The sequence below is a fragment of the Chelonoidis abingdonii genome, chromosome 10 (assembly GCF_003597395.2).
Source record: "Chelonoidis abingdonii isolate Lonesome George chromosome 10, CheloAbing_2.0, whole genome shotgun sequence".
Classification (NCBI taxonomy): domain Eukaryota; kingdom Metazoa; phylum Chordata; order Testudines; family Testudinidae; genus Chelonoidis; species Chelonoidis abingdonii.
Window position 1 is genome coordinate 28,310,572 of NC_133778.1, and position 27,655 is coordinate 28,338,226.

A 27,655-nucleotide genomic window follows, 5' to 3' on the forward strand; every position below is an offset into this window, starting at 1 on the left:
ATAATTACACTTTTAGTGTCTAAGCCTGCAAATCTATTCACAAACTCCTTTTAAAGTAAATTGGCGTCCTCCATAAAACTTCTCCAGAACAGGCTGGATCAGACCCTAAAATTCAAGTCATGATTATCTTTGATTATATGGAAATAATACTAAATGTAGAATGGGCCATTATGTCAGTACAAATAAGAGTGTGTGTCTTGGATTACTTACATCTAATAGGTAATTCTGTGCAATGTTAATTTAACTGATCTCAGTATAATAGTTCATCTAATCTTTGTATATGATTCATTATAAAGATTCTATTACTGATGTGCTGAAATATACAGTTCCTTTATTTTGACTCCTGCAAAGGGTACAGCAGTCTGGAAAGGTTTTATAAATAAGCATCGATGCTGTACAAAAATTAAAATGTCTTTGCATTAATAGAATCTGTTCATAGAAGAATTTCTTAAAGGAAGTAGTGGAAGACATGTGACTTGGGACAATTAGAAAGGGATGGTAAGGGAACCACAAAATGTAGTGTAAAGAACTATATTGTACTGGTCAACACATGCACAAAGACCTAATAGTTTTTTCTCTCCATTTTTATGATTCATCTGAAAGCACTAGCTAGTGAAAGAGCCTACAATTATTGCAGGATAGTAGTCCCTGGCACAATACATTAATGAAAAGGGATAAAATAATTCCCAAATCCTTGGCCAACATCTGCATGCCAGATTCTTCTTGTTCATCTTGGAGCCATGAGAATGACATTAACCTTGATTTATGTGACTTTTTCCATAACTGTGTGGAGGAATAGGACAAACTAAAGGTATAGGTTTGATTAAAGCACCAGGGAATAGGTAGAGCATCCATTACAACTCTTTCTTAACTATACCTAATGGAGAAAGGAGTCAAATTCCTGTACGCTCTTTTGAAGAGCAGGTCTCTTTTTGGCCAGCTTCACTTGTGAACTAGAAAGTGAAATAAAGTGTTTACGTAGAAGTCACTCTCCTGAGTCGAACTACCAATACCTCAGTCAGTCTTCTACATAGAAAACCTGCCTTCAAATACTCTACAGTGTATTTTTACTTTGCTCAGATTAAAGAACACTGGTCTTCATACCACAGTGATTCACTCCGTATCTGTCACAGAGCACTCTACTAACTGCTGGGTGGTGCCCCCTTTGGGCGATTCTAGGGATTATCTCTGCTCAGTTCAGCATCCCCTTCCATCTCTTCCACCATCTGCAGCTCTCCACTCTCTCAGAGTCACAGCATGGCTGCTTCACAACTCAGCCTTCTGACCCATCCACACTGTGATTCTTCCTCGGGCGAGGTGGGGGGCGGTGGAGGAGGGGAAAGAGACAACAGTCTTTCAAAGTCTTTCTGCTGAAGCAGCATCAGACACTTCTTATGCCTGCTGCCCTGACCCTGTCACTCCTGCAGTGACCAGGCAATCTTCTACTTCACTGCCCCAAGTACTACCACAATGCAGTGGTTGGTAGGGGAACCCACACCCACCTTCTGCTCTGGGTTCCAGTCCAAGGCACTGTAGCAAGCAATTAAAGTCTGTGGCGGCACTCACTTTACTGCTCTAGCCCCTGGATTATTTCCTACCATATTTCTACAGTCTGCCTAGTCCAGGGGTTGGCAACCTCTGGCACATAGCTCGCCAAGGTAAGCACTCTGGTGGGCCGGGCCAGTTTGTTTACCTTCCGCCTGGGCAGGTTCGGCCGATCGTGGCTCCTACTGGCCGTGGTTTGCCACTCCAGACCAATGGGGGTGGTGGGAAGCTGTGGCCCTCGGCCCGTGCCACTTCCCGCCACCCCCATTGGCCTGGGGCAGCAAACTGTGACCCGTGGGAGCCACGATTGGCCGAACCTGCCGATGCGGCAAGTAAACAAACTGGCCCAGCCCACCAGGGTGCTTACCCTGGCAAGTCGCATGCCAGAGGTTGCCAACCCCTGGCCTAGTCAGACCCCTCTTAGGCCTATTAGGTCTCAGAGATTCCTATCACTCCTTCCTTCTGCCTTACCCCAGGAAGTAAGACTACAGGCTTCTTCCCCCCCAGCGCCAGCTTCCTGGCTTTACAGAAGTTCCTACATTTCCTCACAGGTGAGCTTCTTTGTAATTAAGCCTCTCTACACAGCCTAAATCTGCTTAGTTGGCTGATTGGACCCACCTGACCTAATTCAGCTCTACCAGGGTCAGTGTGGGAAATGTACTCCATCACACCATCTTTCCTGTGGTTCTTCAGTAGATGATAAGTTAATTGTTGTGTAAATAAACCATTACAATAAAATAGCAAGCACTTTCCCAGAGACTCATAAAAGCCCTCCTTTTTAGGATGCTTGTATCAAGAGCTGCATCTGTGGACAATTGCTTTTGTTGTACAATTATGGAGGCAAACTGGGTTATCCAAATAAGGAAGCTTGTTGTATCTTTGATTATCATTATATACAAAGACTTTCAGAAATGTACCCCTGACATTTTTCTTTGCAGCCTCTCTTACTAGTAAGGATGCCTTCAGAGGGAAAGTAGTGAGCAAAACCTGTTTATGACCTACTGTTTCCTGCTTTTTAAGAAACTCTGCTTTAAGGACATGCAAAGAACCAGTCAGATACCAACAAGCCTTGCAGGATTATGGAGGTGAAATCTAATATAGCGCTCTCCATTCTAAAGTTATTTTTTATTGTTTGTAATGTGGTACTGCCTGTATGGACCCAATCAGAATCGAGGCCTTGTTGTGCTAGACACTGGACAAGCAGATTTTATATATTAAAAAAAAAAAAACCCACCAGTCGCTGCCCTGAAGAGCCTACAATCAAAGATAAAAAATGTTGATCATAATGGTATCTGTGACACACCACCACATTATTTTGTTTTAAATGTAAGAATAAGACATGGCTAAATAGTGACTTTTAAATGGTAGCCACCACACACAGTTGAGACTAGCTGACAAGACATATAGCTGACAATATATAATACTCCCTAAGAGGCTGTCTGTTGAGGAAATTTGAGTGACATATCACTCTACAAAAGGTCTGAGTGACTTCCTAGTAAAAGTGATCACCAATAGACTCACCTTTGAATTGTTCCTCATGTCATTATTGCAGTTTCTGAGAGGGAACCAGTATGTTGTACTTTGTTTAGACTTTTGTGTAGCAAAACCTGAGATTAGGAGAATTCTAGTGTTTAGAAGAAAGGGCCTTTTAAAAGTAGGGTGAATCATCTGGGCCTTTCTAGCCTTTACCTCAGGAAAAGCAAACAAAACTAATTTCCCAACTCAGTAGCGTTGAAAGTCAAATGGAAATTATCTAAAGTACTTATATGGCTCCCATCATTAGCATCACAGCGCCTCACAATCTTTAATATATTTATCTTCATAATAGCTCTGTGAGGTACTATTGTATAGCTGCCAAGCATTGCCCTGCAGGGCAATGCTTTTATATTATATGGATTATATTCTCCTAACTACCATATACATTAAATATCTTAATGATCTGTTAGCCATAAACATATACATGGAAATGTAATGGTATCTATGTATGTTTGTTGTAAGGATGTGATAAATCTTTGAATGGGATTCAAATCATGCATTAATCCATTCAAATCATAAGTATATGAATTCCTCAAATCTTAATCCACAAGACTATGTGCCAATTCTTATTCTGTATATATTATAAAAATACAAGTATCTTTAACTGTAATTTGTATTGTTTTATATCTTGAAAAGGAAAGAACATAACAGTGCAGTAATCAGAGTACTGCATGTTATAACAAGTAGCTGAATAAAGTTCATAAATATATGTTTTTAAACCGTATCCAAACTCCAGAAATCTGTAGCTTGGTTCAAATAGCAAGGAGAAGTCTCCCTTTCCCAGCTTGCATCTGGTTTTCTTGTTCCTTCCCTTATCCCTGGGGACTGCTATTAATAGCCCAGCAGTCTGTACTCAGGGAAGACTACAAACAAATCAAACAAAGCTATATTCTTCCTCTTTCCTGTGCATAGAAACACCTGGGTTCTCTATCCATCTGCCATTTACAATGAAGTTTGACAACTCTCCTGAGTCCCCATATTCCCACCTTATCTTCATTCTAAAGGGTCTTCTCTCTCGCTAACATCTCCCACTTTTACCACACCTCTACCTTGGGATCCCCCCCACCCTTCATGCCTCATCTCCCTGGCAACTCCACACTGTTTTCCTTCTCCTAGGTCTGCTCCCTCTTCTTCACATGCAACCCACCTCCTTCCCTTGCCTTAGCTCTCTGTTCCTCTCTCCTGGGTCCTCTCCTCACCTCTTGTGGCTTAAATCTTTCACATTCAGCTACTCCTCCCCTGAGAAGCCTCCCTTTTTAGGCATTTCCAGGTCCACTGCCCAGGATCTTTCCACTCTCACTTCTCCCCCAGACTTTCTGCCCCACAACCTGCACTCATGGATCTCCAGCTTCACCCAGAATGTTCAGTGCACAGGGTCGGTGCAACCACTAGGCAAACTAGGCAGCTACCTAGGGTGCTAAGATTTGAGGGCGCCAAAAAGCAGTGCCCAAAATGCCTGGGATGCTCACCCGGCGCTGGCTAAACGTGTAACCCGTTTCCAGGACCGGCACTAGGATTTTGAGAGCCCAAGGCGGACGGCAATTTCGCCGCCCCACGCGCTGGTCCCACGGCTCCGGTGGAGCTGCCGCAGTGGTGCCTGCGGAGGGTCCGGTGTGCCTGTGGGCGGTCCACTGGAGCCGCGTGAGCAGCCGACCGTCTGCAGGCACGACTGTGGCAGCTCCATCCGAGCCGCGGATCAGCGGACCGCCCGCAGGCACCACTGCAGCAGCTGCCAAGTGAGCTGCCTGCCGCCCCCTCTATGGCGGCGCCCCTGACTCCAGGGGACATACCGAGCTGCGCTGCCGCTCCCGGAGTGAACGGGCGCCCTGACCAGGGTCAGAGCGCCTCCGCGGCCAGCCGGCACCGCCAGGTTCCCTGGGCCAGGGGACCCCCTTGGTGCTCGCCGGCTGCTGCTCGCAGCTCCACTGACCCAGGGGATGACCCCTGGGGCGTGCCGGCTGCCACGGGTTGGCGCCCTCACCCAGGGGACACCCTGGGCTGCCGACTGCCGCCCCGGCACCCTGACCCAGGGGACACCCTGGGCTCCCGGCTCCCGCTGGCAGCTCAGACGCCCTCTCTGTCCTAGCAGCAGGGCTGCACAACCATTTAAAAAAAAATTGGGGGCGCTTTTTGGCGCCCCCAAATCTCGGCACCCTAGGCAACCCCTTAGTCCGCCTAAATGGTTGCACCGGCTCTGCCCGTTTCCCACCGCTGTGTGAGGGGGCACTGCAGTGTTGATCAGCTCCGGCCGGCAGGCTGGGAAGTGATGTCATTCCTCCTCTGGCTGCCAGGGGTGCTGCGCTGCTCCCTGCTGCTCCGGCTCTTCCCCACGGCCCCGCCCCTGCTCAGCCCTGTCCTCACTGCCCTGAGCTCTGCAGCAGGGCTGGGCATGCACTCACAGGCGGGGGGAAGTGCAGAGACCCAGACCCAGCCACGCCGCTGGGGAGTGGTTCCCCTCTGCCCTCCAAGCCAGCCCCGACCCCCCAAGGCCTGCCTGCCCCCATGGAAGCCTGGGGCCCCCCAGCTCCCGCCCCCTCCAGGAGGCCTGTGGCACCACACTCCCACCTGGGGGGGGGGCTGCGTATGGCCCCAGAATATTTAGGGATGGCCTTAGTAGCCAGCCCCACACCCCCTGCTGCACCCCCTGCCCTACCTGCAGCCAGACTCACACCCCTGTCCTGCCCACAGCCAGCCCCACATCCCCTGTCTCCAGCCAGCCCCACAACCCCTGCCCTGCCCGCAGCCAGCTTCACACCACCTGTCTCCAGCCAGTCCCACACCCCATCCAGCCTGCAGCCAGTCCCACACCTGTCTCCAGCCAACCCCTGCCACACCCCCTTCCCTGCTGGCAGGCAGCCCCACACCACCTGTCTCTAGCCAGCCCCACACCACCTGGCTCCAGGCAGCCCCTGCCACACCCCCCTGCCCAAAGCCAGCCAGCCCCACACTCCCTGTCTCTATTCAACCCCTGCTGCACCCCCGTGCCCAAAACCAGCCAGCCCCACACCATGTCAAGTTATTCATATATTTTTGTTAAATATGTAGACTAAATAATGAAATTAATAATTTTTCAAGTTGAATGTGTATTAATTCTAATGAACAATGCCACAGTATGCAGTATTCATTTTTGAAAGTTTATAATAAGCGATGCTCTGGGAGAGGGGTGGGGGCGGAGGGCGCAAGGTGGAAGTTTTGCTTAGAGCTCAAAATATCCTTGCACCGCCCCTGGTGCACCAGCCCCTTTACCTTCCAACAGCCCCTCAGGTCTCTGCCAGCCACTCATCCCTGCCCCACCTCCGGCAGCCATTTATCCCCTGCCAGCATAGCTCCTGTCTATGCCCCTCAGCAGCTGCCTCACACACCTGGGTCAGGGGAGTGGTGTCCTCCTGAGTGCTTCGCCCCCATGGGCCTCTGAAAGGAGACAGGTGGAGCAGGCAGCACTAAGCGCTCCGGCAGCAGCCTCTCATCGCACTCCCCCTCCCCTGCACAGCAAGGGGCCTGGGCTTCCAGAGGGGAGCATGTTCCTTTGTCAGGCAGAGCAGGATGATAACAAGTGTCCTGACAGCTCTATCTGGGGGAGCACAGTGGGGCTGGGCCAGGAGAGGGCAGAGCTAGGGCAGCAGGGGCAGGACTGACCTGACCGTAGGCCAGTCAGAAGGAATCACCCCACTGGCCACCACATTAGATTTAAAATTAAAAAGGTAACAGCTGGAGACCCAGGTAACTGGCCTCTTAAAAAAGTCTTGGGGTAGAGTGGGGAGAGACAGGGAAAAGGAACACCTGTAGCAGGTTCTACTCCCACTGACAGGCCTCAAAGGCCAGGAACCATCCAGGAACTTCTCTTACCCCTTATATCCATCCCAATGCCTCTTGAGTGAGAGCCCATGACCCCTGAGCCGAGGTGGGGGTGGGCTGTGACGCATCCATGAGCAGCATCCGCCTGGCTGCAGCAGGGGGCAGGTTCTGTGGCAGCTGGTGAAGGGTTAGTGAGGACGCAGCTGTTTGAGGAGCTGAAGGGAGCATAGCAGTGGGAGGAAGGCGGGTTGAGAGTGATGTGTGGGGAGCCGTAACCACTGGCCTTGTATTTGGACACCGAAGCCTCCATCTTCTGCAGTTCTTTTAACAGGCCCTTCAGTAAGGCAGTTGTTTACAGACGGATCTCTCTCATTGTTAATGGTGACAGCCCCTTTTCCCATCCCTCCACTTTGACTCCTCACACTCTTCCACAACAGCTGCTCCACTTGAACCCCTTTACACTCATGCCCATTCCCATACCTCCACTGCTACTTCCTGATGTTGACCATGCACAGGTGTTAGACAAAAGGCAGCACAGAAAAGTGATGGGGTAACAGAGGAACCAGCTAACAGCTCCTACCCCTTTGCAGTTGCTAAAACCTCATATACCTGGTATTAGCCAATGCAAAGGGAAGATGTGACCACCTAATCATCTCTCTCCCTGTCTCATCCCTTTACCCTACCCAAGTACTCTTCAACTGATGAAGCAACATTTGTTCACATTTACTCCTGTAGCCTCCATGCCTGGGTTTCCTTCTCTTTAAATGGGAATGTCTAACTTGCAGCTCAACACAACAACAAATACATCTTAGCCCCCCTCAGATTCACTATCCAGGTAGACCACCTGGAGACTATTATGGTCCAGCTGCTCCCATTTAGATGGAATACTGCACAGTGGTACCTTGACTACAAAGGCCACACTTTTGTAGTTAATATGGGCCAGGCTAAATCTGCTCTGTTCTATGCTAATTCAGAACCATACTCAGGCTTCTGCCAAACTGATGTCAAAGACTTCAGATGGGCAAAGTCTGGGAATCTTGGCTTTAAATTATTGACAGCAGCAATGTGGTAGTATGTGAAAATTTATACAAGGGAAATATTTAATCTCACCTCCTGCTGAGATTCTCTGTCTTTGTGAGGCATTTACTCCTTTGGTCGTCATTTGCACATACTGAAGTCCAATGTTACATGTTTAGGTTGAAATCTGTATACATATGGTATGAATTGTCAGCATAAGATGATGATGGAGTATGGTTCACTACTCGAAGGAAAAATGAGGGTCCACACTCCAAGTACAGTGCAATTTAGATGCTGAGCAGTACAGAGAAATTTGAAGAAGAAAATTTGGAATCAAATTTGCAAGAATAGGTGAATTTGCATTTTGGAGTCACAATGCAAAAGTATACATATGTGTAGTTTTAGCCTCTGTTTGAAAATCTGACCATTGGTGGGAATCATGTATAATAATAAATAAAAGTTAAGAGAAGTTTACAGTAAATTTTTCTCTCATCTTAATCAGACAAATTCATGCAGCTCCATTGAAGTCAGTGGAGATCAGGTCTGAAGCTGGCCCATTATGTTTCTTTTATATTCCTTTTTTGTTTAGAGACTCAAGGTGGACGAAGTGATATCTTTTATTAGATCAGCTTCTACTGGCAAAAGATACAAGCTTTTGAGCTTCACAGAACTCTTCTTCAGATCTGGGAAAGATAATCAGAATGTCTATTACTTAGATCAGATTGAGAGGAATGTAGAAAGCAGTGTAAATTAACCCTCGGTAAGAGGTATATGACCAAGTAAGTAAGACTAAAGGGGTCTAGAGGTTGTTAGGTACACATTCTACAGGCAAAACTATGTCACACACTGAAAAAACACCATGATAGTTGCAAACATTTATTAACTAAATTCTTAATGGGAAAAATAGCAATGAGTTGTAGCAAATAAGTTTCTGTACATTATTCATAGTTTATTTTCAGTTTACAAATAGTAGCTGAACTTTAAAAAACAAAAGACATTGAACTTAAGACAGTGAAAAGCTGCTGTATAAAAACTTTGTAGAAAACAGACTGACAATAGAGAGTACAGGTCATAATTAAGGAGAAGAAATACAAACCCAAATAAAATGTTCTACTTTACTGAATAACTTCCTTGGATTTATGCTTGTAACTTAAATTCTGGAATATCTGTTAAGTGATGGAAAAATGGACGACCGTGAACACAGCCTTTATTTTCATTTCCAAGCTGTTGCTTCATCCTGTAAATTGTGTCCTCTACATCCTCTTTTGACATATACAAGGGTAGCTGCCGAGACATACGCACTGCTTCTCCCTGTGGAGAGGAAACCCCCCCCCATTAATTTTATAGTGCTACCTTGTATCAGATTAACTTGTGGCTTCAATAAACTCATCAGGCAGTAGTAGTTTATTCCATTTTTCTCTTTTCTAGTGGTAAATTCTACTTATTACCAGTATATTCAACCCCAGCATCTAAACTACAACTCTAAGCATAAGTCTTACAAGACATTTCAAGGTACTATGCAAGATATCAGGTCAGAACACAAAGAGAAAGAACTTGTGTTGCCAATCTGTTGGTCATGTTTGTACTTTCTTTTAGGGTCCAATCTTACGAGATGCGGAGCACTTCTTGATCTTTTTAGTTTCCTTAATTTATTCACTTCATTGAAAGCTGACAACATACAAAACCTTAAGGTCTCTTTCAAGTGGCACTGCTAACTTGGTAATTTAATCATATTACTTAGCCAGTATTCCTTACCTCTTGCCTGCTGCCTTCCTTCATGTTATACAAAAATGAAGACGAGTTCAGGAATTTTTAAGCTTGAGCTACTTCATTCCCTCCCACAATTCAGGGATGCCATCCCTTTTTCTCCCAGCCTGAAAGGTCCTGCATCATCATGCATTTCCCTCCAGCCAGGAGGACTGGATATAGCTCCCTCTGGAAGTAGTAGTCAATACTGCCCTTTGGAGTTGCCAAAGGAGGGTCACTGGAGAAAAACGCAGAGTGTCCTGCTCAAATGTAGAGTTCAAAGACAAAGCTTTAACTGCCTATTTGGCAGTGTACTGCCATTAGATCACCAAGCTACCCTCAAACCCACATCAATTTTTTTAATTGATTTTTAAAAAATTATTGCAGGCTTTATGTCTCCCATTTAGTCTCTCTACGTGCCTACTGCTCTTATTGCTGTGCAATACCTTTCCTTGTAACAGAAATGTTCACAGGCCCAATAAATGCCGTTGTCTGCTCTCCTCCGTTTCAGATAGATAATCTCTTGATGAATCTGTTCATCAAGACTTGTCTTAAAAAACTAGTCATACAGGCCCACATCCAGCATAAGAAGAGAAGGTACTCACTCTGTGCAGTAACTAAGGTTCTTCGAGATGTGTCCCCCTGTGGGTGCTCCACTTCAGGAGTCGGTGCGTCTTGGTGCTGTTGATTGGAGATCTTTTGTAGCAGTGCCCGGTTGGGACACACGCGCGCAGTTGGTGTCTCATGGTGGCGTCGGAGTCTGCTTGGTGAGTGCGCGTTTCAACCCCCTCAGTTCCTTCTCCACCGTAGAGTCCTTTAAATCAAATTCCAAAGTAGAGGGGAGGAGGGTGGGTAGTGGAGCACCCACAGGGGGACATATCTCGAAGAACCTCAGTTACTGCACAGGGTGAGTAACTGCCTCTTCTTCTTCGAGTGGTGTCGCTGTGGGTGCTCCACTTCAGCTGAATGTAGAGCAGTACCCGATATCATTGGGGGGATTTTGGAGTTGCGGGTTTGGTAGTGGCGGACAGTACTGTCTGATCTACTATAGCGTCTGCTCTGGCGTTTTGTATGCTGACGTAGCGTTTGGCAAACGTATGGTCTGATGACTATGTAGCAGCTTTGTATATGTCAATAATGGATACATTGTGTAGGAATGCTACCAATGTTGACATAGCTCGAGTGGAATGAGTTCTGATGCCGTCAGGATGTTCAACATTGTGGATCTGGTAGCAGGTCCTAATGCAATCAGAGATCCACTTGGAGAGCCGCTGTTTCGAAATAACAGCTCCTTTGGAGCGTTCTGCAGTAGATCCGAAGAGTCTAGGTGATTTACTAAATGATTTTGTTCTGTCCAAGTAGAAGGCAATCGCCTTTCTACATTGAGGGTATGAAGTTCCGTGTTTTGCGGAGTTTGGGGTAAAAAGTGGGGAGGTGTATCAGATTTTTAAAGAGGAAAGAGAACACCACCTTTGGCAGAAATATAGGGTGGGGTTACATCGTGATCTTGTCCTTAAATAAATTTGTGTACAGGGCCATGGGTGCACTTATTTCCCCAACCTGGGGAAATTTTCTCTCAAAATAGGGGAAGAGGTTCAGCACTGCTCCAAGTTCTGTCTTCAGCCGAGGATGGCTGAGAAGGAACTGAGGGGGTTGAAACACGCGTGCGCCAAACAGACTCCAACGAAGCTGTGAGACACCAACTGCGCACGTGCGTCCTGACCGAGCACTGCTACCGAATATCTCTGATCAATGGCATCAGGATGCACCAAAACCTGAAGTGGAGCACCCACAAGGACACCACTTGAAGAAGAAAATAGGCTGGTTGCTTGGGGGCCATTTGGCAGATTTTAAAGATGCCAAGGAATAATGGAAGACAGACTTTTCCACTTCCCCATCAGTTCCTGTCAGTTCTCCTAAACCCTAAATTGAAACGGGAAATCGCTTATCCAAGTACAAAACCACAGCCATTAGGCCAGTCATTCAAAGGAGAGTGACCTTTTAACGTTAGTGCTTGTGTGTGCACTTACTTCTCATCTCCCTCAATCATGGCTCTTATCAATATGTTTAATACACAAATAGGTAATTACTGCTCTTTGGATGGACAACTTTCAGCATGAACTATTTCATGTACAAATAATATATAGAATATTAGATAATTTGAAATATTTAACAATATACTGTTCCTCTCAGTGTTATGTCACTTTTTTTGCCTCTCCATAATGTGTTAATTGAAGATTTGTTATCTTAGGCCCCTATACAGGAAAACACTTGCAGTAGATACTTAAGTCCACCCCTATTTAAGTACATGCTAAAGTGCTTTCTTGAATAGAGATGCTTTCTCAACTTGGGATTTAAGCTTGTACATATATATATGTATGTGTGTGTGTGTGTGTGTGTGTATACATGTACAGCTAATGATTAAATACTGTGGGACAAATCCTGCCTTGTTTCTCTGGAGGTGCAGAGGGTCCACTGGCAGTTCTGCTGTCCATAGGAGGGCACACAAAGGTGAGCAACCATGGGAAAAGCATACAGAGGAAAAGTGAGTTAAGAAGCGGTGTGGCATGAGTATGCCACAGTCTGAGGGGAAAGAAACCTTCTTTCCTTTGTCCTGAAGCTAACAAAACAAAATTTTAAAAGATAAGACTATTATCCCTGAATTTATGCAACTAAAACTTGTATAATTCGATTTTGTGGTTAGCAATAATGGAAAAGTTCTTCACCAAATTCTTTTTACTCATTATTATTTTATCTACCTCTATTATATCTCTAATCTCTCAACCTTCTCTTTGCATGAATTATAGAAATTTTTTTTTTTTTAAGAGAACTGTGCACTTTCAGATTGTTTGAAAACTGTGTGGATCTCATTATGATTTATTTAAACTTTAGATGTAGGTCTACTTTCCCTATGTTGAGCCCTTAAATCATTTCATAATTACCAGATTAGTTATGGTGGAGCTATGACACTGGCAGACCCGGTGCCAACTCATGCCAAGGCCCCTAGGCCTCACTGAACAATGATAAATGTATAGCTGGAAATCAGTCTGTCTCATCTGTGTGTTACTATTGTTAAAATAAGTATTAGAGTTATAGAGAAGTGTTTATTGTTGGACTTTATGAAATTCTTGAGAGTTGCTGCATATATTAATTTCATTAGAATATCTGTATCTTGTGTTATAAGGTAATATGCAAGTCTTTGCTTTGTAACTATAAAAGTGTATGCTATGAAATTGAAAACTCCCACATTCAGGAGAAAAGCATGACTAAGTGTGAAAAACTAGTTTACCATAAGTAGTGTCATCTCCTGCCCAACAAAAGAAGGCCCATAGACACCAGACAAACCATTGTGGAACATCAGCAGACAAAAGACTTTGTTGATTGCTCCCCCTCTCGCCCACCCATGAAGAGGGGACATGCACAAACCTTCCTTCCATCACAGTTAGAACTTGGCAGGGAAGGGAATAAAAATCCCTTACAAGAAGAATCTGTATCACTGTGCTGTTTGGCATTTGGAGAGGGCAATATTTCTAAGTATAAGCAAGGGATCTCCAAGCTGCTTAGCTTGGGTTAATCCTAAAGGACATATAGAGCTTGCGCATTACGGCAGCTTCTATTACTTTTTGAAACCTAAGACTGTAACTCATTTGTGTGTGTATGTTCACCTGCTTTAACCTTGTGAATAGCTCTAATTACTTGTTTCTAGTTAATAAACCAATAGTTAGATTATCACAGGATTGGCTACAAGCATTGTCTTTGCGGAGAGATCTAAAGTACAATTGACCTGGGGTATGTGACTGGTCATCTGAGTAACCTGAATATTACTGTGATTTTTGGTGTAAGGCACTATCAGTCTATTGTCTGGGTGCCCAAGGGAACTGTCTGAGACTCCATATTAAGGCTGTTATATTGCTTCAGGAGTCCACACTTGATACTTGGTTGACAAAGTCTAATGATAGAACACACAACCAGTTTGGGGTTTGTGGCCTGGTTTGTAACAATCTACCTGAGGTTGGCACCCACGTTTGAGCCATTCCAGACAGCTTGACAGGAGTTAAGGATTTGTGGCTGTGATACACAAAAAGGAACCAACCACTTTCTGGAAACTGTAAACAATTTTATGATGGGACTGCGCTGTAACCTGGAGAACTGCCTCTTTGTAGTGTTTCTATATAATGTCTTATCAGGTCACAGTTCATTTATTCAAACTGCATTTCTTCTTTGAAAACTGCCAACTGAAATATGCTTCCTGAGCATATTCAGAGTCATGTCTGATGACTGACATGACCAACATGTTCTTACACCTTTTAGCACAGCCAATTCAACTGAGAGACAGTATGTCGGATTTTATTGTTTCTTGTTCATCATCATGAGTGTCTCATCAGAATAGAATTACATTTAATTAATTCCAAAAGCTAGAAAGACTTTCAAATGGCTTCAGCAGTTTATTTAAAAATAAGATGACCAATACCTGAAAGCAAACCTGCTATTTCTTACCTCCAAGTAATTTATCACTTTGAGAGGTCTACACTCATATACTTCCTTTGCATTTTTGTTTATCACGGCATTCAGAATTTCTTTTAAATCTGATATACCATAGAATGGCAGACAATTAGCCATTCCTTCTATTTCCAGCTGGTTTTCTGTAGCTGAATATCCTGGCAATAAGAAAAGAAAATAATTAGTATTCCTGATATCAATAAATAACATCTATGTTACACGCTGTTTTGATTTATATCCCAGAATAAGCCCAATGAAAATAAAACTGATGTAAAAACGCTTAGTAAACTAGTCATTAGAATTCAATATAGTTAAGACAATTAATTTTGCCTTCCTTGGAATGAATAGCATGACCTTCTCCTGGGTTTCTTATTAATCATGTGTCATGAGTGCCTTTTCACACCACGTGCCACAGTTTACTTGAGTTCAAATCCTGGTTAGAACTGTTTAAACGCTTACACCATTTTACAGTATTTCCTCTTTGGGCAGGCATTTTAATCCCATAGCTTTTATTAAAACAAATTAAATTAAGTTGAATATGTAATGATTTCAGCTTCTACAATTTGTTTTTATGAACAGTGTGATGATGCTAGTTGCTATGCAAATGGTTTAAACATCCATCCAATTCAAGCTCAATTCTTTGGGACAGATCCAATTCCCGTTGAAATCAAAAGCAGTCTTTCCATTGAATTCCACTACCATAGAGATTGAAGAACCTAAGCCCTCACAACTGAACCTTTCCACAGGGCCCTCAACATCCATCAAGGGGTTGCCACCACTGCAACTGGACCACCTGAATAAGGACCTCCAGGGCAAAGACCGTCTTATTAATGTAACTACCTACTCCCCAGCAAAAAAACTCAACTCCCTACACCAGTGGTCCCCAACCTTTTCCGAGGGTCGGGCGCTGGACAACTAGCCACCAAGGACCATGGCCGCCAGACAGGCAGCTGCTGAAATGCCACCATTAAGCGGCAACGTCAAGAGGCATCGCTACTGAAATGCTGCCGAAATTCGGCGGGATTTTGGCAGTAGAGCTTGACATTGCCACTTCTCGGCAGCATTTCGGCAGCTGTTTGCCTGGCAGCCAGTAGGTGAGCACACATGGATGCCATGGTGCCCACGGGCACTGCGTTGGGGACCCCTGCCCTACACCATGGGAATCCAAATCTTTAAACAAATCCAGACACCCACCCTACTATCAAATTAATCCCACCCAGGCACCCTCCTTCCATCCCAACATACACTTCTCTTTTCTTTAGGGCTCAGCCTCTGCTCACCTCATTTCCCACTCAACAAATCCCCTAAAAATAGCATAAACCTTACTCTTGCTAGTATCTATCTCAGACTCACAAAGGAATAGCGTTCATGACAATCTCAATCCATTCCCCTGTGCCCACTGAGTTTGAGAAATAGGACACTGAATGGGGAAACGGGAAGAGCGTTCATAATGAAAACCAATCCAATTCATTGTTGTACTCTAAGTTGTCCCATGTAAGATAATTTTGTGTAACAGGCTGAGCTGGACTTATTTCTGAAAGTCAGCAGAAGACGGAGACACAGGGTATGTCTATACTCTGAGCTGAAGGCATAATTTGCAACTTGAGGTGACATTCTCTGATCGAGCTAACGTGCTAAAACCGCAGTATAGTTGGGAAGGCACAAGCGGCAGGGGGGGCTAGCTGCCCAGAGTACATACATAGCATCCTGGACAGGTATGTATTCAGCATGGCTAGCCCCTCCCACCACAGCAGCTACACTCTATTTTTAGCACACCAGTTCGATTAGAGATAGAGTATGTCTCCTCAAGCTAGAAATGACAACTTCCAGCTCCAAGTACAGACATACCATTAGATGGTACAAATTAGAATAAGGGCTGGTCTACGTTGAAAACTTACACTGACATAGCTATGTATCTCAGCGGTGTGAAAAATCCATACCTTGGAGACACTTAGCTATGCCAGCCTAACCTCCAGTGTAGCCAGAGACAGGTTGATTGAAGAATTTTTCAGTTAACTCTGTATGACAGGGTGCTGGGCTGGGACTCCTGAGCCAGTCCTCTGTTATGCCAGCTCCAATTAAGGGAGTTAGATTGGAGCTGCCTAGAGAAACCTGCACCTGACTGGGCAGGAAGCTGTTTCCCCTTTGCCAATTAGCCTGAGGCTGCATAAAAGCCTCAGGGGCAGGAAGCCAAAGAGGGAGCAGACAGAAAGGAGGAGCAGAAGCCGGCGAATGGAAGGAGAGGGGTAGCTCTTCCCTCCTGGCTGCAGAGATTGAGACATCCTTAAGGCTAAAATCTCCTAGCTGTAGATGGTGAGAAGGTAGTGGGATTGCTCCTTATAAATAAACTGCACCAGTGATTGCTGAGCCAGGACCGAGGGAAGCCCTGCTATGCCCTGTTAACCCTAGCTGCCGCCTATTGGGGAGGTGGATTAAATATAATGAGGGGAGACCCCTCCCATCGGTGTAGTGTCTACAATGAAGCACCACAGTGGCGCAGCCCAAGTTAAAAGAACAGTGAAGAGGGGTCTTTAAGGCTCCTGATAAAGTCACAAATTAATATAACAACAAATTGAAAGATCCTATACATGGGAGGAAATGTTTACAGCTGAAATCACAGAAATGTGTTTTAATTGGTTAATATTAATCTAATGAGGTTGCTATCCCTTTTTTGCACATTATTTATCTGGTGATCACTAAATGGTAGTGAGAGGTTTGTGCATGCTGAAAGGAGCAAGCTTAACTATCGTCGCTGGCACCTCCACAGTCTCCTGAGACCCAGATCAAGCCAGTCAGAGAACCAATGACATTCCCACCTTCACTGGCTTCAGCTAAATCCTGACCATCACTTTGAACTTAGGTTTCTGCTCTCACTCTCTCCCTTGTGCCATTCTCCTTCTTCATCTTATATTTTCTCTTCCCTAGCTCCTTTTGTCTTCTGTCTCAAAAGAGTCTGGCTTAGACAGCTAAGACAATTCCATCTTTTGCAACAGTGTTATGAATCTGATCAGAGAGGCAGCTCAAAGCAATGCCTTAAAACAGCCTGACACTGGTACAAGTTGGCCAGCTCTTATAGTGGCTAACAAAACCATGTGCACTGTGCTCGTGTTCTTCCAGCAGGGAAGCTGGAAGTGAGACTCAGCACAAAAGACGGAAGCTGCAATTTCTATCTTTGCTATTCTTTTCTCTCTCTTTTTGTGTGTGTTTTTTTAATCTTACTGTAAATAGGATCAGACTTCAACAGCAGCAGCTCCAGCCCACTTCAACTAACTTTCTCTCCCCCCACCCCCAAAAAGGACACAATCCATCAAAGGGGGGGTTCCCTATAAAATACCGTATACAGGCGAAAGGGAGAAGGAGCTATGGAATATTGTTAAATTGAAAGCCTTATCTAATACTTTACATTTCAAATTCTACAGCTGTTTTTCCTTTCTGTACCCTTGATGAAAGGTTACAAAGATTTTGAATGGTAGTCATTACAATAAGAGCAAGCTAACGATAAAATAACATAAAACTCCAGACCACTCATTACTGTTGTAACAACAAACAAAAGTTTCATTAACATCTTAGCCCTTGTTGGTCCCGAGATACCCCCTTTCATAAGACAATATCTCCCTCCTATGCAAACATATCATCTTTGCTACTAGGTGAGAGATACCCAGTCCCTTGCCACAAAGTCTGGCTAGACATGTAACTAAAACTGCCTGAATGGTTCCTTTGAATACCGATTATCTAATCATGAGACTTAGACTAGATGTTCAGTGGCGCACATGAACAGTATGCCAACAGCATCCCATAGCTACCTGATATTCATATTTTTTTTGTAGATATTATCCAAGTAATTCCAAATGTTTTCACCTTCTATGTATTTGTAAGTGTGGAAATTAGTGTATCTATCTTCAATATGGCTACATGTCCTGTAAATAAGTTTCAGTAAGCAAACTGTTGAACTTTACTGTAAAAGTAGTTTTGCAACAGTAACCAACTATTTTGACTTTTGAATGTAAGTTCCGAATGCTCAAATCTCTCGGTGAAAAATTATCAGCTGTAACATCCCTACATCCACATTTGGGTTCTAGTTCACCAGACAGTGTACTCCTCTTAAAGCCTGAGCTAAGGCTGAGAGGTATGACTTCTGTGAGCTACATGTACAGCAATGGCAGAAAAGGACACCCATTCTGACAGTTTTGTTGAATTCTGCATCATGCACACTTCTTATATTTTCCAGTGTGTGGTTATAGTCTGTAGACTGAAAAGTGGAATACTGCATACAAATTCAAATATTTTCATCTGTAAATCTTTACAAGAACTATTTGGCAACCTGTGAGGAAGTGAGAAGACACTTAAACCTCACTGTACATGTAAACTTTTGACAAAGTATAAAGACATTCTGGAGTATTGAAATATCAGTCTTTAGTTTCCACAAGTGATTTCTGTGAAATAATTTGCAATTTCCAAGGAAAATATTGCCAAGTGAACAAATGACTAATGCCTCACCTAGATCAGGTGGCACTACAAAGTTGTCTTTTTTCCACTCAACATCAAATATATGAAGCTTCAAAAAATTAGAAATTTAGTTATTCAGTGGTTAGTGGGAACAGAGTTCACCATGGGAGCTTTCGATCATAAACAAAATGAGAGCGAGGAAGCTGCATCACAGATGTCACATTGTAAACTTTGGCTAGTAAGGCTTACGAGACAGCTAGCTTGCAAACTGAATGAATGGAGGGGTGGGAAACATTTTTTCTACAATGTAGAATGTGACTGGATATTGGGGGTGGGGGGGATGAGAGATAAATTCACTTAATTTTGCATATAGGAAATGAACTATATTTTTGTTCCCTGAAATATTTTGACTTAAGAGTGTAAATGCTTTCAGCAATCTTCTAACATCCAATTTATAATATAGAGCTTTCTGATCTATTAACTGTATATATTCCAGTCATATTTGCTGAATAAGCCACACCTTTCTCAGGCAAACACTTTCAAAGCTGAGAGAACAATCACTGCTATCTGAGGCTCAGACTGAAGAAAAGACGGACCACCAGCTATTGTGCAAATGCTATTAGTTTGACACTTAACTCCGTATGATATGGCATCCTGTCCTAAAATAAAGAAATACAAGGACAGTCTCATGCTAAACCAACCAAATATATAAAATAACACATTCAACTTATATTAAAAAGCACATTATGGCTGCAAAGTCAAGCCCTCACAAGCTAGGAAAAATGCCAGAATTGAGGCTGCCTATGCTACCTTAATTTGGCTTCCTTCTGTTTATGCATTTTGACACAGTCTCTAATTACATGAGCACATTCTATGTTTTCCACAGGACCCCTGCCTCATTCAGTGCACAGACTGGAACTCCTCTGGGGATGAATAAGGGCTGTGTAGTGAAGGAGGCTGTTGTCTGTAGGAAAAAAAAATAAAAATGAATTTTTCTCTCACTTGATTCTTGGAACCAACTAAACCATTTTAATTGACCATTTCCCAGAACAATTTAGCCTGAGGCAGACATCTGGCATGGAAAATTTCAGCTTGCATATACTCCAAAGCCAGAAAGGTAGTGTAGGCCATAGGACTATCCCAAAATAATTCTGAGAGCATATCTTTTTAGAAAAATATCTAATCTTGATTTTAAAATAGTCACTGATGGAGAATCCCCCACAATCCTCAATAAATTGGTCCAATCGTTAATTATAATGAAAAATGTATGTCTTATTTCCAGTCTGAATTTGTCTACCTTAACTTCCATCCACTGGATAGTGTTATACCTTTCTCTGCTAGATTAAGAGCCTGTTATTAAATATTTGTTCCCTATGTAGATACTTACACACTGTAATCACGTCACCCATTAACCATCTCTTTGCTAAGCTAAATAGACTCAAGGAGCTCAATCTACCAATACATGGCATGTTTTCTAATCTTTTCTCACGGCTTCTCTCTGAATCCTCTCCAATTTATCAACATTCCTCTTGAACTGTGGACACCAGAACTGGACACAGTATTCCAGCAGGAATTGCACCAGTGCCAAAAACAGAGATAAAATAACCTCTATTCCTGCTTGAGATTCCCCTGTTTCTGCATCCAAGGATTGCATTACCTATTTTGCCCCCAGCGTCACAGTGGGAACTCACGTTCCCTTGTCAATTATCTACACTTACTAACTTTTGATTTATATTCATTACCGTCAGCTTCCCCTTTCTTCCATTTGTTGTTTTTTATTATTATTTTTTTACAGCTGCCTTCACTTTCCCTCTAAACCAGGCTGTTTTGTTAACCAGTTTGGGCCTTCTTCCTCGATTGTGGCTTTCTGGGCATCTAGTAAAGTATTCTTAAACGATTCCCAATTATCATTCACATTTTTTCTGATTCAGAGTTGGATAGTTAAAGTTTGGCAAAGTTATAAGCAATTGAAAACAGGTCTTATAATGGGAAGATTCAGGGGAAACAAATGGATTGTTTGAGTTCTCAGAATTCCAAGATGGACTAGTGTAGGGTTGATCTGCAGGTAATTTTATCAAGAGAATAAAAAATATTTGTATCTATAAATAAAATAATCTCAAGTCTCTATCTTGCAGCTGAAGTGAGTCATGAGAAAGGTGAGCTAGAGTGTGTCAGTAATTAAGATGACACCAAGCTTGGATGCATATCTGAAAAGTAGCTTTAATGAGTGCTTGCAATGGAAGTGGACCCCGGCAAACTTCAAGGACCTACTAATAAGCATTCTGTATCTGGGAGGCCAGCACAAACAACTATGAAAAAGGAGCAAATGAGGAACTGGCCCCTTTTGCAGGAAGAAGTCACTGGGTTGGGATCTGCTAAAGAATGTCCTGGATTAAATGCCATGTACTTGTTGTTATTGACTTATTGCCTATTGATTTAACCAGATTGCCAACAGCCTCTGTTCAGGCTATATGTGGCCCAAAAGGAAGAACAGTGTTCTCCTGGAGGGACAGAACATACCGGTAACTGGCCTTTCACTAATGACTTTGTCCAGCATCTTTTTTGGACCTGTCCTTGAAGGTTTCCACATGTTATACTACATCTGTCATCACTCTACATAGGCATGATGTGGTAACACATGAAGCTACAGCATTTCCAACAGCTCTTATAGTGAATCTCTGCCCTGGATTAAGTGAATTGCCATCTAGGCACCGCACCCCAAGAAACTAGCCTCCTTGGGCACTATGATAGAGGAAATATCTGCTATTGATTTGCCTCTGAGAAGCCTGTCTTTGGATTTCCACTGATAGTGGGATGGCTGTAAATCATCCACTGTAAAAGTATACCCACTCCCTACTTCTGGGCTATTAAGGTAATAAATGAGAAAGGTTTGTGGTATGATATAGATTCTACTGCAGAGCAGACTGATGGGGGTTCTAAAATAGCTCTGCCATTGATCCCAAACTGAGTGCTAGCAAAAAGATGATAATCCTGAAGCAAAGGCAGATCAGTGTTCAAATCTTAAAATTGCCTTGCTGGATCTCCAAAGTGTCCCCAATCCATTGCACAGCAAAGCAGGAAGCATCTAAGCTACTGGCTGCAGGAGCAAGCAAAGAGCTACTGAATTCTATATATGTTGGTGGTGGGAGTGGTAAGCACTAGGAAAGGCTGCTGGGTTTAACCAAGTCCCACCAAAACACTGACTTGCATGCCAGAAAATCAAAGAACAGCGACTTCCATTCCAGAAGATCAAAGAACAGTGAGGCAGGAAAAGGGCATGGATTCTGGGGCCTTCCTTGAGCTGCTGAGATGTTGAGGATACAAAAAGCCCACCACAGATATTTTCTTTATTTTTTTCTTAAGCAAAAATTTAAAGGTTTTCCATTGTTTCCTGTGGCAAAGAACCCTTGCAAAAGACTCTTTCACAGCATCTGATCCAGCTCTCATTGACGTCAACTGGAGTTTTTTTATTGATACCAGTGCAATATAGATCAGGCCTACGGAGAACAAAAGAGGAACCATTCTTGTCTTTCAAAGACCTGGTTAGTTTAGCAAGTGTGCCAACAAGGAAAGCTTCACATTTCAAAGAAAACAAAAACAACTCTGTCCTTATTCAGCTGCACTGCACAGGGATATCCACGAATTATGATTGTAGTCTACAACAATAGCTTCAATACAGGAAAGACTTTTATGAAAATAAATCTGAAATGTTATGATGTAGGTCAATGTACAGAGCATGAGTGTAACGAAGTCCTCTGCAAAACATATAATAAGTGCTTCATACATCACAAGTGGTAAATTTATCAACATTCAGTTGCAGCTTGGGCCACTGGTCAGAGCACAGGACTGAGAATTAGGAGACCTGAGTTTTATTCCTGACAAAATGTTTGTTTGAAGCTCTGCTCTACCTCCTCACTAACTAGCCATCATTTTCCATTTTCCAGTGCTCTGAGTGACAGAGATGATGCTCTTAGCCAGATAGGAATATCTTTGAATGCTGAGGAACTGAGGGTACAGATGGTTTGATTGGTGAGGAGATATAGATTTATAATATATCATATATGCAGTCATTTCAACTGTGAAATAAAAAAGTTTCAGTAGAGTCAAAATAAATACAAAACTACATCATACCTGGTATCACTTTTATCCTAAAACCATTTGCTATAAGCCTTGGATCCGACAAATAAATTGATCCATTTAATTTTTGGCAATCCTTTGTCATATTGTAGAGAGAATCCATATAATGAGATCCGCTGAACAAACTTTAAAACAAACAAGCAAACAGTAATTTCACAAGGCTTAAAATAACAAAGAAACGATAATAAACAGAGTGACGGAGTGAACAATATATTTACTACCAGCATGACAATTCCAGGATTACAGGCTGTTAATCAATTAATATAATCTATTAGCTAATCTATTAGTATAATATATTAAAAATTATATGTACATATGAAAAAATCCAGGGATAAATGGATTTTTATTTGTAAAAGGGTAACATTAGATTTTTTGGAAAACAGAAAGTACCATAAAAACTCCAGGTCAAATCAACTTGAAAAAGACAGACGTGAGTGTGACAATTTTCTTTTTATATCCCAAAGACCTGTGTTTTATTTTTTGTAACTGATATGCTAACAATAAATTACCTGAATCAAAAGCATATTCCTATTATTCCAAGAAAAAAGCATCATGATTTAAAATTAAAATTGCTAGATAATAAAGCTGTTATTAAAAACTAGATGGCAAGAATGATCCAATTTAATAAATTCAAAATATTATAACACGTAGGAACTGTTAAGGTATACAGATAAGGATACCAATTCTCTTACATTTTATATATTTTCTTTAAAAGAACACCCAAATCTAGATGGTTAGAAATTAACATTAGACCTTGCCTGCTCCACAACCAATAGAAGTTGGTGAGCAGCTGTGGAAATAGGGAGTATTTAGGAAAGCTCTGGGTGATAAATAAAATAATTTATTTTAAGAAATATCTGGCTCTCACTTCACAAGTCTAAAATCAATGAAAAAATTCCTATTAACTTCAATATGAGCAGGACTAGGTCTCTTTCTAATTTTAAAACATGGTGTAAATGTAAAAATAACATTTCCCTGTAGGTTTAAAAAGAAATGTTACTTACCTTACAGTAACTGGAGTTCTTTGAGTTGTGTGGTCTGTATCTACCTCATGACAGAGCCACTGGTGCTGATTAAGGTCAGGTGGTGAATATTAGTATCACCAAAGCCCTTTTTGTGATGAGGGAAGGTATTGTTGGTGTGGGCAGCAACGTTCCTTTCTTTTGCTTACAGTTACTGGAGGTGGTCCTACCTCTTCAGGGGTCAGCGGTTTCAAAGTACTGTTGGCTCTCTATACCACGAGCCAGGCCTGTGCTCCCCTTGAGATCCTGACACAACTGGAACAGGATGCAGAGTCTGACCAGATTGGGAGGGTGCAGGGGAACATGTTCTCTTCTTAGATGAGGACATGGGAGGGGATTTCTCCTTTTTTTGAGAGTGTTTGTTCTTAATCTCCTCCCATTTACTGTGCCTGCTAAGGTCCTTAGCTCTGTCCTCTCATGATCCAGAACAGGGGAATATTGTACCCAGAGGGGCACTTCTCAGCATCTACAACCAATTAATAGGGAGTCTGATGATCAGGGTTGGCTTGGGACCTCATTGAGCAATCCAGCAGGGATTTTCTGAGCTGAAATTCTCAAGATTGCCAGGTTCATAGGGGAAAGGAATACCAAATATTGCAACTTGGAGGAGATGTTAATCTCCCCAGGCAATAGAAACAAGCTTCATGGAAGTCACTACCTGGGAAGACCTGGGGACATGCCACATAGCTCTTGAAGCCAGAGATCTTAGACATACCAAGTACTTCAAATGGCGGGAAAACTAGGGTGGAGGAATGCCCCTAAAACCTCTAACACTAGCTAACTAAAAATCACCACTAACTAACTAGATAAAGATAAAAAAATTTTACAGAAAAATTTGAAATTGAAGCAGGACTGCTAGTAAAAATGCGGAGAGGGGAGGGGTTCCGTCACAGACCGTGGATGGTAGAAAGCAACTGAAGAGGCAGGAAATCCACACCACCCCCTATGCCCTCAATTTGGAACACAAGGAGACACAGGCACAGACCAATGGACACTGCTAATAAGTCTTCTGGTCTCAGGTGCATGGCGATCTTGTGCACCTTGGATGAGGGACCATCACTTAAAGAAAAATTTGTGCCTATGGCCTCCACAGTGTTTACAGTAGATAATTACTATGTGATACTTAAAAAAACAAAATCAACCACAAACAAACGAAAATAAAAAACCATCACAACACCCCTGCTCCACACTACTATACCTGTCAGTTAATACAATTGGCTTGTCCAGTTTCTCTACAGGAAGTTTGTGTTGCTCCAGTAGTTTTTTATAAAGTAGGGCTTCTTCCACTCTATACGGATTTAGCAACATGATTTTTTTTTCAGAAGCCATTATCCATGCATCAGGAAAACTCAGGTGACAGATTAGGCAAGACTCGTTTTTATCAAAATTTTTCTTCTCAAGCCTCTGAAGTTTATGTTTGAAAGAACTCATAGAAAAGGGCACCTGTACAATTTTCATATCTTGGTTATGTCTCTGTTTCTTTTCAATTTGAGACTGAAAAAGTTTGTCAAGTTTCTGCTGGTCAGAGAGAGAAGTCTTCAGTTTGGACTTGCATCTTTTTTCTGTCTCTTTTGTTGATCTCTGTATTCTCTGCTCCACAGCTTTCTTGGTTTGTCTGTTGTATCGTTCCAGGTCTTTCGTGGCTTTTTCTTCATACCTAAATGGAGAGTGGGGCAGGGTGTGGGAGAGAAATCACAAATGTAACAAACTAAAGGCCAGATTGTGACACCCATTCTAATAGAGTTATGCACCTCCACTCCTTTTCACAGCCACATTAGCTTTCTCTCCACCCTGACCCAGGTACTCAGCACTCCTGTACTCTACCCCCTTGACCAAGTGGGTGAGAAGTGTCTGAACAGTGGACGGAGCCTTGCCTCTACCCCAGTGTGACAGCCAGAAGAGCCCAGCTGCTACTTCTGCTCTACACCTGAACGCTCAATCTAACCTTAAATTTATAACCAGAAATACAGTTCCAGAAGTACATGTTCAACTTATAGGCACTTAATTTGTATTGCAGAGTAAATGCTACTTGGCATTTTGACTTCAAATGGTTCTGAATTCTTTGATTGTATAGGTATAAAAAACTGACACCTACATTCATAATTTTTGGGAACTATTGATGATAGCCGTATCATTCAACCTATCAGAGAAGTGCAGACATTTGGTAGCAAACTGCTATGGAATACTGCTTACCCAGCCCCAGGGCTAAATTATAAGCGCCTCAGGAAAATACTTTCTTCAAGCAGGATTTCAATAAGAGCCTAGTCTACGAAGATCAGTTTGAATAACTGAATAACTTTATAAAGAAATAAAATTGCATTGATGTAGTTTATTGTAGAGATTCTTTAAACGTATTTTAACTATACAAACATCAAATAATGCGATGGATCAGACCATCTCCAGAAAGACTTTAGTTTGGAGAGAATTTGAAAAGACTGAGATTGCCAAGTATTCTAAACTAAACAAAAACATAAATTATGACTGGTACAGCGAAGGTAAATGAGGATCTCCTATATCCCTTTGCTTTTATATTATAAAAGGGAGTAAACTCAATGAAAATGAGAGAAAAAATTTAAAAATGATAGACTTTTTGTTACTCAACGTATATATTACTATCCTGTGGAACTCACTGTCACAACGTATCACTGAGTCCAAGTACACAGCAGAATTAAAAAAAAACATGATTCATTTATATGAATAATGAGATGATCCACAGTTACATTACACAGGCTAAAAATAATACAGGATATAAATTATCTTGCTTAAGCCAAACACTAACTGACTGGGGTTAAGGAAGAAACTTTCCTACAAGCAGGCTATTCTTTAAATGTCCACTCTGGGATTTCTTATACCTTTCCTCGATGCGTCTAGTTCTAACCACTGTAAGAAACAAGGTACTGAACTACACTGGCTACTAGTCATTTTTATGGCAATTCTTGTGTTCCTCTGTGGCTGTACATACTGGGTAACACTCAGACCCTTCAAGTGAGGACCTCTTTTATATCAGTGCTTAAGTATAAAGGGGATTGAGATCGTGTGTCTAGCTATGCAACCCTTGCACTCGCTGTTGATTAGTACGTAAGTGAGTAATCATATTGACTTCATGGGAGTAAGCAGGAGTGAGTGCTGAACAACAGGGATGGGTATTGCACAGTCAGGCTCTATGATGCTTAAAAAATTGCTATGAGCTTTTTTGTGGACATGACTAAGAAAATAACCTTAACATTATTATAGGTTATATAAAGGCAGGGACTTTACAATACAGATCTATAGGGTTGGTTGCCTCCCAGATACAAATCTTAATGTTTGAAGACCTTAGCAGCAATTTGCTCAATTCTCCTTTCCTACTCCATTCAATATCCTGGATTCTGTCTAGTAATACAACTGATTTCCAGTAAGAAACCCTATTATCCTATATCAGTATTGGAAATAAGTATTTTAACTGGTCTTATGTTAATTTATTCACTGATACTTGCTGGAACAGTCAGGTTCAATTATCTGCATGTATGGTGGAAAATAAGATAAACAGAAGGGTCACCAATTGTAATTTATTATAATGTGCTAACATTCACATATGGTACTAATATTTAGTTTACTAAAGCAGTCATCTTGGGATGAGCAATAAATCATGTCCAAGAAAAATATGGAGTAAATGTTAAGATAAAAAACATCTGCTACTTGTAAAATTAATGAGTGAAATCACTTGAACAGAAAAACTTAATTCTGAATATGGGTTATAACTTTGACCTGATCCATACTCATTTAATTCTGTGGCTATTGGGCTTCCAATGACAAATTAAAACTTTAAAACCCCACACATTTAAGGAACACTTGTTATTATACATTTAATGCAGGAGAAGCTGCAGTCCTGCAAGTGTTGAGTCTGGGGGCTTTGTAGGTATCTGACAGTG

General features: G+C 42.4%; 2 protein-coding genes across 12 annotated transcripts in view; one reads left to right on the plus strand and one right to left on the minus strand.

Moving 5' to 3' along the window:
* HIBCH (3-hydroxyisobutyryl-CoA hydrolase) overlaps positions 1 to 27,655 on the plus strand; it is a 315,629-nt gene that overhangs the window by 234,907 nt on the left and 53,067 nt on the right. The gene's annotated exons all lie outside the window — the stretch shown is intronic.
* The window catches only part of PMS1 (PMS1 homolog 1, mismatch repair system component), a 109,907-nt gene continuing 91,005 nt past the window's right edge, over positions 8,754 to 27,655 (minus strand). For 9 of the 11 annotated variants that reach the window (XM_032802619.1, XM_032802616.2, XM_075070052.1 and 6 more), the window contains 4 exons: positions 24,943 to 25,401; positions 22,717 to 22,847; positions 14,137 to 14,297; positions 8,754 to 9,204 (listed from right to left, as the gene is read on the minus strand). In XM_032802619.1, coding sequence (XP_032658510.1) covers positions 9,031 to 9,204; positions 14,137 to 14,297; positions 22,717 to 22,847; positions 24,943 to 25,401 — 925 coding nt within the window. In that variant the 3' untranslated portion in view covers positions 8,754 to 9,030. Of the gene's footprint in view, positions 9,205 to 9,446; positions 9,878 to 14,136; positions 14,298 to 22,716; positions 22,848 to 24,942; positions 25,402 to 27,655 lie in introns of those variants that run through there. The other 2 variants (XM_032802624.2, XM_075070054.1) reach the window with 2 other exon arrangements.